This window comes from Sparus aurata, chromosome 3, assembly GCF_900880675.1.
Source record: "Sparus aurata chromosome 3, fSpaAur1.1, whole genome shotgun sequence".
NCBI classification, from domain to species: domain Eukaryota; kingdom Metazoa; phylum Chordata; class Actinopteri; order Spariformes; family Sparidae; genus Sparus; species Sparus aurata.
In genome coordinates, this window is record NC_044189.1 from 5,250,487 (window position 1) to 5,266,497 (window position 16,011).

The 16,011-nt window shown below is 44.1% G+C and overlaps 1 protein-coding gene across 1 annotated transcript; it reads left to right on the top strand.

Moving 5' to 3' along the window:
- The first annotated feature begins 230 nt into the window (after nucleotides 1–230).
- On the top strand, nucleotides 231–14,157 carry LOC115578673 (major histocompatibility complex class I-related gene protein-like). The gene is made up of 7 exons (XM_030411750.1): nucleotides 231–283; nucleotides 2,255–2,524; nucleotides 12,770–13,030; nucleotides 13,172–13,474; nucleotides 13,611–13,712; nucleotides 13,926–13,943; nucleotides 14,108–14,157. The coding sequence occupies exons 1-7, from the start codon at nucleotides 235–237 to the stop codon at nucleotides 14,155–14,157; spliced, it is 1,053 nt and encodes a 350-aa protein (XP_030267610.1). The 5' UTR covers nucleotides 231–234.
- The last annotated feature ends 1,854 nt before the right edge of the window (nucleotides 14,158–16,011 follow it).

Below are 16,011 nucleotides of genomic sequence, written 5' to 3' on the forward strand. Positions count from 1 at the left end.
TATTTTGAGTTTAGCAAAGACCAAAGACCACAGGAAAACCTGTTGAAGAACTTTTACTCCTGTCTAATCCTCTCACCCCCACTGGAGGGAGCTACAGACACAGTGATGGAAGGAAGGAGGCGTGTTATCCGAATAGAAAACATGTAATCTCCTCCATTTATTCACACCGTGAAGACTCAACTCCACTGTCTGAACTCAGCTGTTAGTTGGATTAAATTGACTTCTCATGAAAACATGAAGATTTTCATTCTCTTGCTTCTCTCGAGCCACTTTGCATTTTCAGGTAAGATACCTTTCCTTGAATTACTTCCTGAAAGCAGTTTATGAAACACAGAACAGTTCACCAGTAAATTAGTGACATGAAGATGGAGGCTGCCTGTCTTTATATTTCAGATCAACCAGTCTGTCCAGCTCAGGGTTCAGATAATATGAAAATGAATTAGACTGTTCCTCTAGAGTTCTTAAATAACTTTGATTTGTGTTTAACTTTGGAACAAGCTAGGGCTGGGCAATATGGCCAAAAAATTGAATCTCTGATTTTTTCACACCAAACTCGATTTCCGTTCCGTTTTCTTTTTCCGCGAGGGTTGCGGGATGTTGCCGCTTTTTCCCCCCCTAAGGGGTTGCGGGGCTTACTGGGGCCAAATCCAGTTTCACTCTATGGGCGTAGGCCAGGGTTCACCCTGGATGAGTCGCCAGTTCATCGCAGGACCCTTACTGATGGCAGTGGCTGCCTTCACACAAGGTGCCAACTGCACATCAGGAGCAACTTTGGGGTTCAGTATCTTGCTCAAGGATACTTCAACATGTAGCTCAGTCCCGCCCTGGGGAGCCGGGATTCGAACCAGCGATCTTCTGATCACCAGTCAACTAGCTCTACCCACTGAGCTACAGCCGCCCCTTGATTTCCGATTTTAATTAAAAAAAAATTCATGCTTGCTATTATAAAAAACAGACCAGTTTCCATATTGGTATTGATAAAGTGTTAACATAACCTTCATTAAATACTTCATTTTGCAAAAGGTTCTTTTGTTTACAAAAAAGTATTTAATACCCCTGAAGATATGTAAACTAAATTAAACATCTGCATGCATTACATAGTAAACATCACATGTTGGTAGATGTACAGGACATGAGGTGTGCTTGCTGTCTGTTTTAAACATTTTTGACCAGGAAGACGAGCCTGTCTGCTTCCTCTGGTTTGAGTCAGGACCCGTTGCGGCTTTGTAGCACAAACCTGCGGTCGAACATTTTCAGCATGTGGATGAACCTCCAGCTTTTCCACTGCATATACGGGCACCATATCTTTAGCAATATGCAACGTGACTGCACCCATAAAAGCTGTCCACCGGTCTGCTTTCTTGTCATACGGGACACAGTTATTACATGATTCCGCTAATGTTGGCTGCTTTATAGCGGGTGTTTGTGGGCTGCCACGGTTATCTCGTAGTGTACAACAAGTGTCCCACTGTGATACATGCGTCTGTTTGTGAAGCTGAAACTAATGGGTTGGTCGCTGCCTTTAGCCTTTAGTTGCACAAGCCTTTGAACAAACTTTGTTTGTCCGAGGTCCGACGCTACAGAACCAAACTTCTAACGAGACAGTGACTTTTTAGGAACAAACTCTTGGCTCGCTGTTTGTTGTGTTTGTTTCTCTGTGGAAAGTCAATGCAGGGAGGGCGGAGCCCATTATGAATTACGGGAGCCAGTAAGAAGTGGCGGCGGAGCAAGTTAAATAAAAATCAATTTTCATTTTTTAAGATCGCCCTAAACCAAAAACTCGAATAAATCGATTTTGCCGATGTATTGCCCAGCCCTAGAACAAGCACAGATCCAAGTCTGTTTTCAGGAACATACTGTAGTCTTGAAGCATGTATTACTGTGCTGTGTTACTGGAGGCTATATGTTGAAAGTGCGGTGTGAAACATAGGAGACAAAGGACTTCAGAGGGCTACAGGCCTTAAAATAATGCCATGATGATTTTTTTTTTTTAATCTTTTTTTACTTCGTTAAAGTACTTTGAGTATAACTTCATTTTAAAGTCTGTCCAAACACCAAAATGCTTCTCAGTAGTTGTTGGGCCGTATTGTAACCCTGAAATAATAGAATGGGTAATAAATTAGTTAGATAATAAGATTCATGCTGTAGATGGCAGGCCATAACCTAAAGTGTTACCATGACATCATATTTATGATGAGTGTAATGATGATGATCTGTATTTATACTGAATGTATGAACCTCTTCTGTCCTGCAGTAAAACACTCCCTGAAGTATATCACCACAGCATCTTCTGGACTCCCAGACTTCCCGGAGTACGTTGCAGCTGCAGTGGTTGATGGAAATCTGGTAGTTTACTGCGACGGCAGTAAAAACATATTGGAATTAAAATACGATTGGGTGAAAAAATTATTGGAAAATGATCCTCACCAGTTGGAGCTGTACAAAGGAGCATGTTTTGGTTGGGTCCAAACTTATTTCAAATCCGAAATCAATACTTTGAAACAGCGCTTCAACCAAACTGGAGGTACAGTATGTACTGTGTTATATTTCACCTTTTACTACATGAACTGTTTCTTTATCAATACAGTGTTTTTCAGTAAGATTTGTTTTTAGTATTTAGAATTGATTTTATCAGCCTCCTTGCGCTGAAAGAAAGTTTCCATCATGCACAGTGAAAAAGACTGAATACTTTATTAAAGCTGTTTTAGGGGACGACCGGACCACAGAACATCTGACTGGTGTGCACATTTAAACATTAGGATCAGAGAACCTGTTAATCATTTACTGAGTTGGGAATGCTTGATCTAATGGATGGATGACAGAATGGATGATTTTCTGTACAGCAGCAAATATAGATCAGTATATTTACATACATGTCAAAACCCAGTAACACAAAAAGTGCATGAGAACAAATGTGGGTAATCACCTGAGCAGTTAAAGGGAGGCGGTATCAGGGCGGCTCTCTCTCTCTCTCTCTCTCATTACAGGTGTGTTGCAGGAGGAGGGAGGCTGTGCTGGCCTCACAGTCTTGTTGCTGTTTTCTCCTTTGTTGTTTCAATTTGGGTTTGAGTTCCTGGTTGTCCTGTTTTCGTAATCTATTTGTTTTTTCTCTTAATAGGTTAGTTGTTTCTTTTGTTAGGCAGCCTTAGTCGGGAGGATTCCTCGGATGCGACGGCCAAGGCTGGTCTGGGGTCTCTTCTCTCTTTTTTTTTGTTTGACCAGGAACTCCTGCCTTTTTCCTTTCTTTAATTAAACACATTTATATTGACTGTGCTGAGTCGGCGTCCTTTATATGTTACTGGCCTTTTTTTTTTGTTCGAGTCTTTGTTTTGTTTAATTCAGGGCCGTAACATATTTGGGGGCTCGTCCGTTCCATGTTGGGTCTTCTTTTGTGGGGTCCAACCGAGTGCCGGTGTTTTTTTTGTATAGGTTGTATAAGCCGTACCTGGGTGACTTTGTGGTGTGCCTTTGTTGTTACTGACACACGTTTTTTTGGCTTGTTCTTGGTTTGGTTTTGTTCAAGCCATGTCGTAACGTGTGTGTGGGCACTATCATTCATAGTACTGTTTGGTTTGCAGTGTGTTTACAACCTGTGTTTTGGTGTGTTTGTCAAGCTGCGCACTCGTGCACCGTGTTTTTTTTTGGGGGTGTTTTTTCTTCTTTGCGCCATTATGGAGTTCAATGCCGAGAAATTTGTTGTCCGACATTAGAGGAGTTTCACTTATGTACCAAAGAGCATTTAATATCTCTGGCTAGTTTCCTTGAAATTCCAGTGACAAAGGAAATGAAGAAACAATCTCTTAAAGCTGAAATCTCGTCTGTATTGTCTAAAAAGGGTCTTCTGCGGAGTGAAGAGACTGTGAAGGGTACAGATTCTGATGTGGGTCAAGCAGTTCGTCTCAAGGAGTTGGAGACTGAGATGCGCCGTTTAGATTTGAAAGAGAAGGAGTTGAGTAATGAGATGGAGGTGAGGAAGATGGAGGAAGAAACAAAAAGGCAGGTTCGACTGAAAGAGCTGGAGCTGCAGCAGTCCACCGCATCCCCATTTCACTCCTCCTCCAGTGGTTTTGACGTCGGTAAATGCATCCGTTTTGTTCCGTCTTTTAATGATAAAGATGTTGATAAATATTTCACCTTGTTTGAACGTGTCGCCAAAACCTTGAAGTGGCCCAAACAGGTGTGGACCTTACTTTTACAGTGCGTGTTCACAGGTAAAGCTCAGGATGCCTATGTATCTTTGTCATCGGAGCTGAGCCTGGATTATGAGGAAGTTAAAAAGGCGGTGCTGAGGGCGTATGAGTTGGTGCCCGAGGCATATCGTCAGAAGTTCCGACGTTTTAAAAAGTCGGATGACCAGACATACGTGGAATTTGGCCACGAGAAAGAAATTTAGTTTGATCGCTGGTGTAGTTCTCTGCAGGTTTCTGATTTTGATAAATTGCGTGATTTGGTGCTTGTGGAAGACTTTAAAAATTGCCTGCCTGAAAGGATTGTGACACACATCAATGACCGTAAAGCACTGAATGTGTCTGAAGCTGCTGTGCTTGCAGATGAGTACGTTTTGACGCATAGGGACACTTATGATAGGCCGCAGCCCCCCCTTGAGCGCAGTTTTTCTGCACCCAGGCCTTCTGCGTTACAGAAGGGGAGTGGGGATGGGGGTGTGACGTCAGGAGTTAAGGAGAGTGACAGGGTTTGTTTTTTTTGTAAAAAGCGTGGTCATACTGTTGATTACTGTTTCGCTTTAAACAAAAAAAACTCGTCTCCTAAAGCTGTCAATCTGTTAAAAACCGAACACTCACTGGGTCAGTTTCACAGCAGGTCCAGTTCAACTCTCTCCCCTCCTGAATCATCTCTTCTAGAGAAACCTGATGAGGTGTTTTTGCCTTTCATTATGAAGGGTTCAGTCTCGCTGACTGCTGGTGGACCGAAAGTTCCTGTTGTTATTTTGAGGGACAGTGCAGCTTCTCAGTCTATTATTTTGAAAGGAGTGTTGCCCCTGTCTGAAACATCTTCAACTGAGTCAACTGTGCTAGTCCGTGGGTTTGACATGCAATTTGTGGGGGTTCCGCTGCACACCATTTATCTGGACTCAGAGTTAGTTACCGGGCTGGTTGTTGTCGGGGTCAGTGATGAGTTTCCTGTGGGGGGGGTGTCTTTCATCCTGGGGAACGACTTGGCGGGTGGGAAGGTCCTGCTTAATCCTGAAGTGACAGCTGTGCCCCAGTCTGAGTGCCCGGATGACTTGGTGGAAAAGTTACCAGGGGTGTTCTCCGTCTGCGCTATTACCCGCGCTATGGCAGAGAAGCAATGTCAGTCGCTGTATGGGTCTGGTGATGGGGAGGTGGAGTTGGGTGATAGTTTCATGGCTGACGGCGACTTATCTGTACAGCCTGCTTCTTCCCTAGGCCCGGTTTCTCCCCCACCACTATTTCCCCCTTTTCCAGTGGAGGAGTCAGACAGGAAACTTTCTATGTCACGTGAACAGCTTATTGTTGAGCAGCAGCGTGATCCCACACTTATTTCTCTTTTTAGGGGTGTGGGTTCTGGTGATGATGGTGGGGGTGGGTCTCCCAGTTACTTTTTTAAGGAGGGTGTGTTAATGCGTAAATGGGTGCCGCCTAATATTGAGCCACAAGATGATTGGGGGGTTGTGAAGCAAGTTGTAGTCCCACAGCGGTTCCGCCAGGAGGTTTTGAAGCTGGCCCATGATAATCCTCTAGCTGGTCACCTTGGAGTCAATAAAACATATGACAGAGTGTTGCGTTGTTTTTGTTGGCCGGGCCTTAAAGCGGATGTGCGTCACCACTGTCAGACCTGTCATGTGTGTCAGCTGTCCGGTAAGCCCAATCAGACGATTCCCCCGTTTCCGCTTTATCCGATTCCTATTGTTGGAGAACCCTTTGAACATGTCATTGTGGACTGTGTAGGCCCTCTTCCCCGCACAAAGGCTGGTGACCAGTTTCTCCTAACTATCATGTGCTCCACCACTCGTTTCCCCCAGGTCATTCCCCTGCGTAAGATCACCGCTCCTGTAGTCATTAAAGCACTGACGAAGTTATTTTCTTTGTTTGGGCTGCCTCGGGTGGTAAAGACAGATCAGGGGACAAACTTTATGTCCAAGGTTTTTGCACAGGTCATGAAACAACTTGATATTTCCCATAGTTACTCTAGTGCATACCATCCAGAAAGCCAGGGTGCGCTTGAGCGTTTTCATCAAACGTTAAAGTCTATGCTCCGCACTTACTGCCTTGAGTATAGTAACGATTGGGATGAAGGGGTCCATCTGCTTCTCTTTGCAGTGCACGAAGTGGTACAGGAATCACTGGGTTTTAGCCCGGCAGAGCTTGTGTTTGCCCATACTGTGCGTGGCCCACTGAAACTGCTTCAGGAAAAGTGGGTTGGCCCCCCGAGCCTCAGAATCTGCTTGACTATGTGTGCAATTTTCGTGAAAAACTTCACCGTGCCTGTGAGCTGGCTAAAGAGAGCATGGCTGTTGCGCAGGGAAAAATGAAACGCTGGTTTGACAAAGATGCACAGAGCCGTAAGTTCAGCCCCGGTGATAAGGTGTTGGTGTTGCTGCCCATTCCTGGCCCTCGTTGCAGGCACGTTACAGTGGGCCGTATGTTGTCCAGGAGAAGGTCAGTGAACGTGACTATGTGGTGGCGACCCCGGACCGCAGACGGCGGAATAGGCTTTGTCATATTAACATGCTGAAGCCTTATATGGAAAGGGAGTCTGTTTCACCATCCCCTGTTGTGCTGAAATCTGTGGTAGCGCTGTCCGGTGCTGAAGTTATTGATCAGGCTGAGGCCGCTGCGGCACTGTCCGGTGCTGATCTGCTGGAGTCTGCAGATTTGGATTGTGATGTTGCCTTGTCCAACGCTGTTGTTCATGGCCGTTTAAAAAACTCTGAAATGTTAGCTAACCTTAATGGTTGCGTTTCGCATCTCTCCCCATCTCAGCGTGAGGATGTAGTCCGTTTGATTAATTTGCATATGTCATTGTTTTCGGATGTGCCTTCCCAGACCCATGTGTTGCAGCATGATGTCGATGTAGGAGATACCGCTCCAATAAAACAACATGCTTACAGGGTTAATCCAGCTAGACGAGTACGCTTGCAGGAACAAGTGGACTACATGTTGGGGCATGGCATTGCAGAGCTTAGTTGTAGTCCGTGGAGTTCTCCCTGCCTGTTGGCTATAAAATCTGACGGCTCTGACAGGTTCTGTACCGATTTTAGAAAGGTGAACGGAGTCACTAAGCCAGATTGTTTTCCTCTTCCTCGAGTTGAGGATTGTGTAGATCATGTTGGCGGTGCTAAGTATGTGACGAAGCTGGACCTTTTAAAGGGATATTGGCAGGTGCCGCTGACTCCTCGGGCGAAGGAAATTTCTGCTTTTGTGACTCCGGACGCCTTTCTCCAGTATACAGTGATGCCATTCGGCATGCGTAACGCACCAGCAACTTTCCAGCGGCTGGTGAACATTGTGCTGTCAGGTATTTCTGGTTGTGAAGCGTATTTAGACAACATTGTTGTATACTCGGGGTCCTGGGTTGAGCACATTCAGCAGCTCTTTTCTGTGTTTGGGCGTTTGCGTGATGCTAATTTGACTTTGAACCTTGCTAAGTGCGAGTTTGGCCAGGCTACGATCACTTATTTGGGCAAAGTGGTTGGTCGGGGCCAGGTCAGGCCCGTGCACTCGAAGGTAGAGGGCATTCTCTCCTTTCCTATTCCTAGCTCGCGACGGGAATTGCGCCGTTTTCTAGGAATGGCGGGTTACTACCGCAGTTTCTGCAGAAATTTTTCTGCAGTTGCGGCTCCCCTTACTGATCTGTTGAGCCCAAAGGGGTGTTTCCGTTGGTCTGAGGGTTGTCAGCGTGCTTTCGAGTGCATTAAGGCCTTGATGACAAATGCTCCAGTCCTGTCTGCCCCTATGTTCGATCGTCCATTCAAACTTTCTGTTGATGCAAGTGATGCTGGTGTTGGGGCAGTTTTGCTCCAAGAAGGTTTGGATGGGGTTGAACATCCCATCTCGTACTTCTCTAAAAAGTTTAATAGGCACCAATGGGCGTATTCTACTATTGAGAAGGAGGCGTTGGCTTTAGTTCTGGCTCTGAAGCATTTTGAAGTTTACGTCGGTTCTGCAAGTTTTCCAACTGTTGTGTACACTGATCACAATCCCTTGATTTTTGTGAATCAGATGCGAAACTCAAACCAGAGGCTGATGCGCTGGGCGCTTTTCCTGCAGTCATTCAACATAGAGATCAAACATGTTAAGGGGCGGGACAATGTCCTGGCCGACACGTTGTCACGCTGTTAGGCTTGTGAAATTTGTTTTTTTTCTCTTTGGTTTCCTCAAGTTTGCCTCCCCGGTATTCACAAGTTTAGGGTGGGGGTGTTACGTGTGGCCAGGTGTGTATGTGTGTGTGTCCTGACTCCACCCTGTTCTGCCTTCTTGAGCTCAGGTGTGGGTAATCACCTGAGCAGTTAAAGGGAGGCGGTATCAGGCGTCTCTCTCTCTCTCTCTCTCTCTCATTACAGGTGTGTTGCAGGAGGAGGGAGGCTGTGCTGGCCTCACAGTCTTGTTGCTGTTTTCTCCTTTGTTGTTTCAATTTGGGTATGAGTTCCTGGTTGTCCATCTTCTTAATCTATTTGTTTTTTCTCTTAATAGGTTAGTTGTTTCTTTTGTTAGGCAGCCTTAGTCGGGAGGATTCCTCGGATGCGACGGCCAAGGCTGGTCTGGGGTCTCTTCTCTCTTTTTTTTTGTTTGACCAGGAACTCCTGCCTTTTTCCTTTCTTTAATTAAACACATTTATATTGACTGTGCTGAGTCGGCGTCCTTTATATGTTACTGGCCTTTTTTTTTGTTCGAGTCTTTGTTTTGTTTAATTCAGGGCCGTAACAGGAGGAAAGTACCAAGTGCTAATGGGGGTGTTTTCAGAGCACTCCTGTTTCACAGGTACAAGTGTGTCTTCAGAACACCCCCCTTGTTTTCACTGTTTTGGATTAGCCCAACCACCTACAGACAAACAGATTGAAGAACGTACTAGAAGGCCTAGGTCCTGTGATTTGTTAAATATTTATTTATCTTTAAGCGTTTCATTTACAGACATTTCTGTCAAGGACATCAGCAGTGTGGCAGCATTTTATAAAAATGGAAAAAAAGTTGAATGCAAAGTTTGTAAGCAACAGTTTGTATATCACGTTTTAAGTATATGAACAATGATTTTTTCTTAAAGTGGACTTGTCTTTTGTGTTTAAGAGTAAAAGTTTTAGGTTAATAGTTCGTGTCAGCCATGGAGCTGAGCTCCTGTGTTCAGTCTCTAATGAAATGATGTCAGAAATGATAGTGTCTGTCAATTATTATAACATTTCAAAAACAATTGTCTAACTAGAACTGCAAGTAGTTATGAACGGGGGCCAAGCCCCCACCCCCCCCCGCGCGACTCAGACCCCATGCACCGCAGAGCCCACAGAAGTTGGCCCAAAGGATGACAGGCTTTGGGCAAAAGTGAAGACACAGGCCAACGTCTGAGCCGTGGTATTCGCTGTAATGGGAAGTGCACTGGAAGTGCAAAAGGCTGAATGTGTGCCGATTTGGATTTGTTTTACTAAGCCACGCCCACATTGACCAGTTATGACTACCTTCAGGATATGGCCTCAGGATTGGCCCTACATCATACCGACCACATTTCGTAAAAATCGGCCGTTCAAGAGATATAAAGTTCCCATCTTTTTAGCGCCCCCTAGTGGCCAAAATTTGCCAAATTTGGCTCATCCGTTCCCAGTGTCATGGCAACCAAGGAACTGAAATTTGGTGTTAAAGGAGTCATCACCTGGTTTTTTTTACATATCCAGTCCCTCTTGGATCGCTTTGGATCAATTCTTAAAACTTATTAGAAAAAAAATTATTGAAAAAAATCAAACATAGAGCTTGTTCTGACCCTTTTTCATACCGCGACTTTCTCACGCGAGATTATGTGCGAGGTTTTGAACGGTCCGGATGTGCATTGTATTAATATGTAATGAGGCGCACGTTGATTGGCCGCAGGAAGGACAGAGCCGGAATGGGGGGCGAGCCTGCATGCACACAGACTCCAAAACATAAACAGCCCCCTGTCATGGCGCACACACTAAATGACGAACCTTACGGAATTCAGGCATTTATGTACGAGCCGGAGTCGGAAACCGAACGGGAGAGTGAAGAGGCAGAGACGGTGGAAGAGACACGTTTACAGCAGGACGTCTCTGAATGGTAAATTCTTTTTTTTTTCCTTACTTTTCACACTTGTGTTTTACATGTAAGACCTGAGTTTTAATGCTGGCGGAAACGATGTATGGTGTGAAAATGACAGAGAAATAGGCAGATTCGGCGTGCTCACTCTGGCTGAGGACGGCTGTGAGCCGATGCTTAATATGCAAGTAGCCTCCTGTGGTAACGTCACCACAGGAGCAGAGTCAAAATCTCATGCTTTAGGAACGCGCACTACTGTGCGCTATTCCTGTTCGGAAAAAGAGCCAAAGCGAAAAAAATAAGCCACTTTCAAACTCCAGCTTTTCAGGCAAGTTTCAACAGAGGTCCAACACCAATATGCATGATTTAACGAGAGAAATTGCGATTTCTGGGTGATGACTCCTTTAATAGCATGTAATTTGACCGAGATATCAAACAGTTTAAATCTTTATAGCTAGCTACAGAAATTTGTTCGTTAATAATTTGCGCATTTTTTTGACGGAGCAAAATTCTTTTGATAACTTTAGAACAGGTCCAGCTGAAGAGTGTACGTGGCAAGTTTTTCGCAAATCGGACAAATTCCCAAGGAGGAGTTCGAAAAAGTAAGTTTTGCATATGTGGCGCTTTAGCGAAAGAAATGTGCAGCAGAAGTGGGCGTGTCCTATGACAGAAAACCCAGCTCTATTCGGGGAACATATGGATATAAGGTTTGCAGTGGTATTTACAATGTGGAAGTTACAGGCAAAAACGCAATTGCATCCATTATCGCGCCACCTAGTGGAGTACAAGTACAATTTGTAGTCTGGAAGAACTGTGTCCTATTCTATCTGTACCATATACATTTCAAAGCTCTCAGCATAACATTTTGGCTGAAATTAATGTTTGTTGTTTATCTTGTAATAAGCCAAGCCCACATTGACCAGTCATGACCACGTTCAAGATATGGCCTCAGGATTGGCCCTACATCATACCGACCAAATTTCGTAAAAATCCGTGTAGCCATTCATAACTTTAGATCAGATCCAGCTGTAGAGTGTACGTGCCAAGTTTCACACAGATCGGACAAAATCCCAAGGAGGAGTTTGAAAAAGTAGGTTTTCCAGTTTTTGCGATTTTGCAAAAAAAACTTCCTAACCGGAAGTGGGCGTGGCCAATCGCAAAGTGATTCAGCTCCATTCAGGGAATCTGGGGATACAAGGTTTTTGAATGTATGACATATGGTTTGGGAGTTATAGGCAAAAACGTGTTGGCCTAGGTTATAGCGCCCCCTGCAGGCAGATATATGTAGTTTTTTGTGTCTGAGATATTCGCAGGAGTCTGGACCAACCCTCCAAATTGCACTGCGTTCCCTTGGCCCCTCGGCCTTGGCCCCCTAAATATCCCTAAACAGTTCTTGTGCTGATATCACTAGTTGACATAGTATATTTTTGGAAATCATGGGCTATGATATATACTCGATTTTTAGTCGAAATTTCACGGCTTCGGTCGACCAAGAATTTCTTTGGTTTATTACAGCCCTACCAACTATACTCCAGGCAGATACACATTATAAATACTGGCTGCATTTAAACAGCTGTTGGGCCTCATGCCACATAGCTCAAACAAAGAGAAGGCCTGTAGGGGAAATCAAAAGCCTAACTACTAGGACCTTATCAACATGAGGAGTTGAAGAACAAAGGAACTGAACCAAGCCCAAAAGGTGTCAAGAACTGTCAATCAAGGCATGACACACCCCAAAACTTTCACCCGGTCCCTATTGGCCACAGGACAGGAAACTCCGCCAGGTTGACCATGACCTCACTCAGAGTTTAAAGGTCAGGAGACCCCTCTGCACATCGCATTCCCAGGGTAACGTGATGCTGTGAAGACCCTCCGGTTTCATTCAGTACTTACCGTAAGGGTGTATTTGAAGCGTTTTTCACTACGCTTGGCCTAGGCTTCAGTTCTTTCCTCACTGGACGAGACAGAGACTGTTTTTGTTTTACTTTCGTTTTTGTTGGAATATTCTTTTATTGTTTTGGATCCATAGAGGAACACTGTACAAGACAGTCATTCAGAGGTCTGGTCCTTCCATCAGGTTGACAACGCTGTGTGATAGCAGCATGCCTGTCCACTATAGCTTATCCCGCGCTCGCATCCAAAAGGAGTTGGAGCTTCGAGTCGGACGGGACACATGCTAATCGCAATGTTTATTACACCTCGGAATCAGTGTTCTCGCATGACTTCGCCAAGTCACATTCGGTGCTTCCTGTAGTCTCTCCGACGAGATTCCCCAAGTCAGGAGCAAATTGGCAGAATAAGTTCAAACACACTAACATTTGGCAGCTTGGTCTCACACAGAAACACATACAGGTCACACCCAGCATATATGTCCAACTGTTATTGTACAAAACTTGAGAAAACTGTTTTAGTGTTAGTCCCTGCTGTAATAGTTTAGACTCAAACCAGCGACACTGCATCACTGTTCATTGTTGGTATGTTAAACCAACGTGATGAGTGATGAGGTGTTTCTTTCTCTGTCTCTGTCTCAGGTGTTCACATTTTACAGAGGATAAATGGCTGTGAGTGGGATGATGAGACCGGAGAGGTTATTGGTTTTAATCAGTATGGTTATGATGGAGAAGACTTCATATCATTTGACCTGAAGACAGAGACATGGATCGCTCCAAAACCACAGGCTGTCATCACCAAAATGAAATGGGATGCTGACAAAGCTAAAATGATATTCAGTCAGTATTTCCTCTGGCTGAAGAAGTATGTGGACTATGGGAGGAGCTTTCTGCTGAGAACAGGTAAAATCACGTGACCTGATGTTGTTTAATGGACACAATTGTTCATACAGTCTGCTCAGACTGAACTGCTGTTGTGTTTTCACTCCAGTCAGTCTGACATTACATTGTTGTTCCCATTAATACTCATTAAACTCTCTCCAGAGCTTCCCTCAGTGTCTCTCCTCCAGAAGACTCCCTCCTCTCCAGTCAGCTGCCTCGCTACAGGTTTCTACCCTCACAGAGCCTCACTCGTCTGGAGGAAAGATGGAGAGGAGCTTCATGAGGAGGTGGACCACGGAGAGATCCTCCCCAACCACGATGGAACCTTCCAGATGAGTGTTGACCTGAACCTTTCATCAGTCACACCTGAAGACTGGACGAGGTACGACTGTGTGTTTCAGCTCTCTGGTGTGAAGGAGGACATCATCACCAAACTGGAGAAAGATCGGATCAGAAGCAACGAAGGTAAGAGTGAGATCACAGGGTGCTGAAGGGGAGTGCATGGGAACAATAACAAAAAAGTAATACTAAACTAATTAATTGTTTTAATTTGTTCTAACCTGCTTTATCTGCACCAGTGTTAATTTATTGTATTCAACAGTGAAGCCCAGTAACATGACCGTCCTCATCACTGCTGCAGTGGTTGTTCTTGCTCTCATTCTCGTCAGTGCTGCTGGATTCATTGTTTACCAAAAGAAGAAAGGTGAGAGAGAAAAAGGAAAGATTTCACTACTTTCATTTCAGTCCCTGAGTTTATTCATTTTATTCAGGTTGCAAAATTAAGAATAGAGAAGCACTAAACAGATACTCTGTCTCTCTGTCTAGTCTGAGTGAGTAGAAGAGAGGAATAAAGTGACTAAAGATAATCTGGTATTTACAACTGTGACTGAAATTATTTGTCTTGTTCTGATTTCAGCCATCAGCCCTCCATCTTGTAAGTAAAACTTACTTTGGTTCTATTTCAGCTGATCTGACTCACACTTCATGTTTTAGATTAAATATGTTTCACATTATTGTGCAGATGAACCTTTTCAACACTGTTTCCTGTATTTATTGTTCATAAAAGTTCAATACAGGATGTTTGTTTCTGACCTGCAGCTCCTGACAACAGCACAGAGCTCTCTGAGCAGCTGAATCCAGAGACCTGAATGACAAACACACTCAGTGACTCTCCTGGTGACACTTTATTTAGCTTTGATGAACTTAAAGATAGTAAAAGAGTAAAAGATGGCTTCTTGGAATAACTGTAAAGTTACAGGACTGATTGAAAAGGTGATACTGTTCTATGTTCTATCTCTCTGATTGGTTGTTCTGTTGATTGTCTTTTTCTTTCTCTAATGATGTATAGCTGAAGTAATGCCAGATGATGCAGCTCTAATTAGTATTAAGTAAGAGAGAGTAAGCAAAGTGATACACCTCACTATGTGAAGAGACAGTGCGATTGTTTGGTTTTGGGACTTCTTATACCTGATTTGTCCGTGTGAATGGAAATAGAAGTACTGAGCCTTTTTGTGTTCTTTCTGTTACAAATAGTTTGTTTTAAAGGAGTTGTTAATGAACAATTTAAGCTAAAAAGAGATGAAAATCCAACCGTTTCACTCGACTCGCATGAAATGATAAGACAGGCTACATCGGGCCTCGTCAACTACTTTTTTAGAAGGACTTTGAAATTAAGTATTTTTGTGACTGTCCTTAGAAGAAAACAGCTAGTAAGCCCCAGATGTTCAAATGGCTGGAATGAGGTCGTTTAAAGTGAAACTCTCGCCAAAAAGCAATCGAGGCTTTATTTGCGATTGAATATGAGTCAAACCTTTGTGTAAAAGCATAATTACTACGAAAGAGGCACTTTTAAGATTTACCGTATTTGCGTTTTCGGGGTACAACACACAACGCACAACACGTTAGCATCAAAACACTAAGAAGTCTCGACACAACATGAAACTTTGCTCGTAGCATCACCAGGGTCTCTACTCATGAACACGAGCATTGAGAACATTGTTTGTGTACACAGAGTTTATGAAAAAGAAGGTTTTTGAACTACTCACGTTAGCTGCTGCATCTCCCGCGCGTCACCGTCATGGCAGGCTCAGGGATCGACACTTTTTGCCTGCCATGACGGCCGCACGCCGGAGATGCAGCAGCTAACGTTCACTTGATCTACTTCACACTCAGCAGGTTTGTTGCTGAGGACTGAAGGAAGTGCATTGTCAAATTTGTAGCAATTTGGACAAACGACATGACTGAAACTGGCTCACACATGATCTTTCTGAGGTGATATCATGGGTAAGCAGATATAAAAAGATGAGAGATTAGATGATGTATCATGAGATTAGCATCGTGCAAAAACTTCCTGGAGTATCACATTGCAGAAAGACAAAGTGGAGAGGTGTGGTGAGTGCAGGTTTTCTATCCTTCATTAAGGTGCTGAGATTTTTAACAACAATAGCTGGCTAGCTAACATTAGCCTTGAGGACCAGAATGTTTGTGCTTGCTTAGCTGCATCATCAAACTTTCAGGATGCCTCTCTCATTAGTTGATGTGGTCCAATTCAGAAAATACAGATTGTAACTGGTGACCATCAAACCTGTTTGATATTATCGGGGCAGCCCCGATGAGTCAAATCATCTGTGCGGAACATAGTTTTGATGATGTTCTTTGTTTTCTTACATGTGAGTGAGACATGAGGTAGCCTAGTTGTTAAAAACTTAGAGGTGCAGTGTGAAGAATTGGCCATCTGTCGACGGCATATGACCAGAATAACCACTACCTGCTTCTAACTGTAGCTGCCATTCGCTAGTTAGCTCAGGTAGTGGTGCAGCTAGTGGTTCGCTCTGTGAACTCAGACCAATGGGGGAGTGTTGGTGTGTGTCTGGAGCTTTCTGGTTAGCGAGCTAACTACATAAAATATTTCCAAAACCGATTCTTTCACATTGATCTTGGACATGATCCATGAAAGGTTCCTCGCACCAGCAGGTTGTTATCTATGGTATGACTGGTGGAAC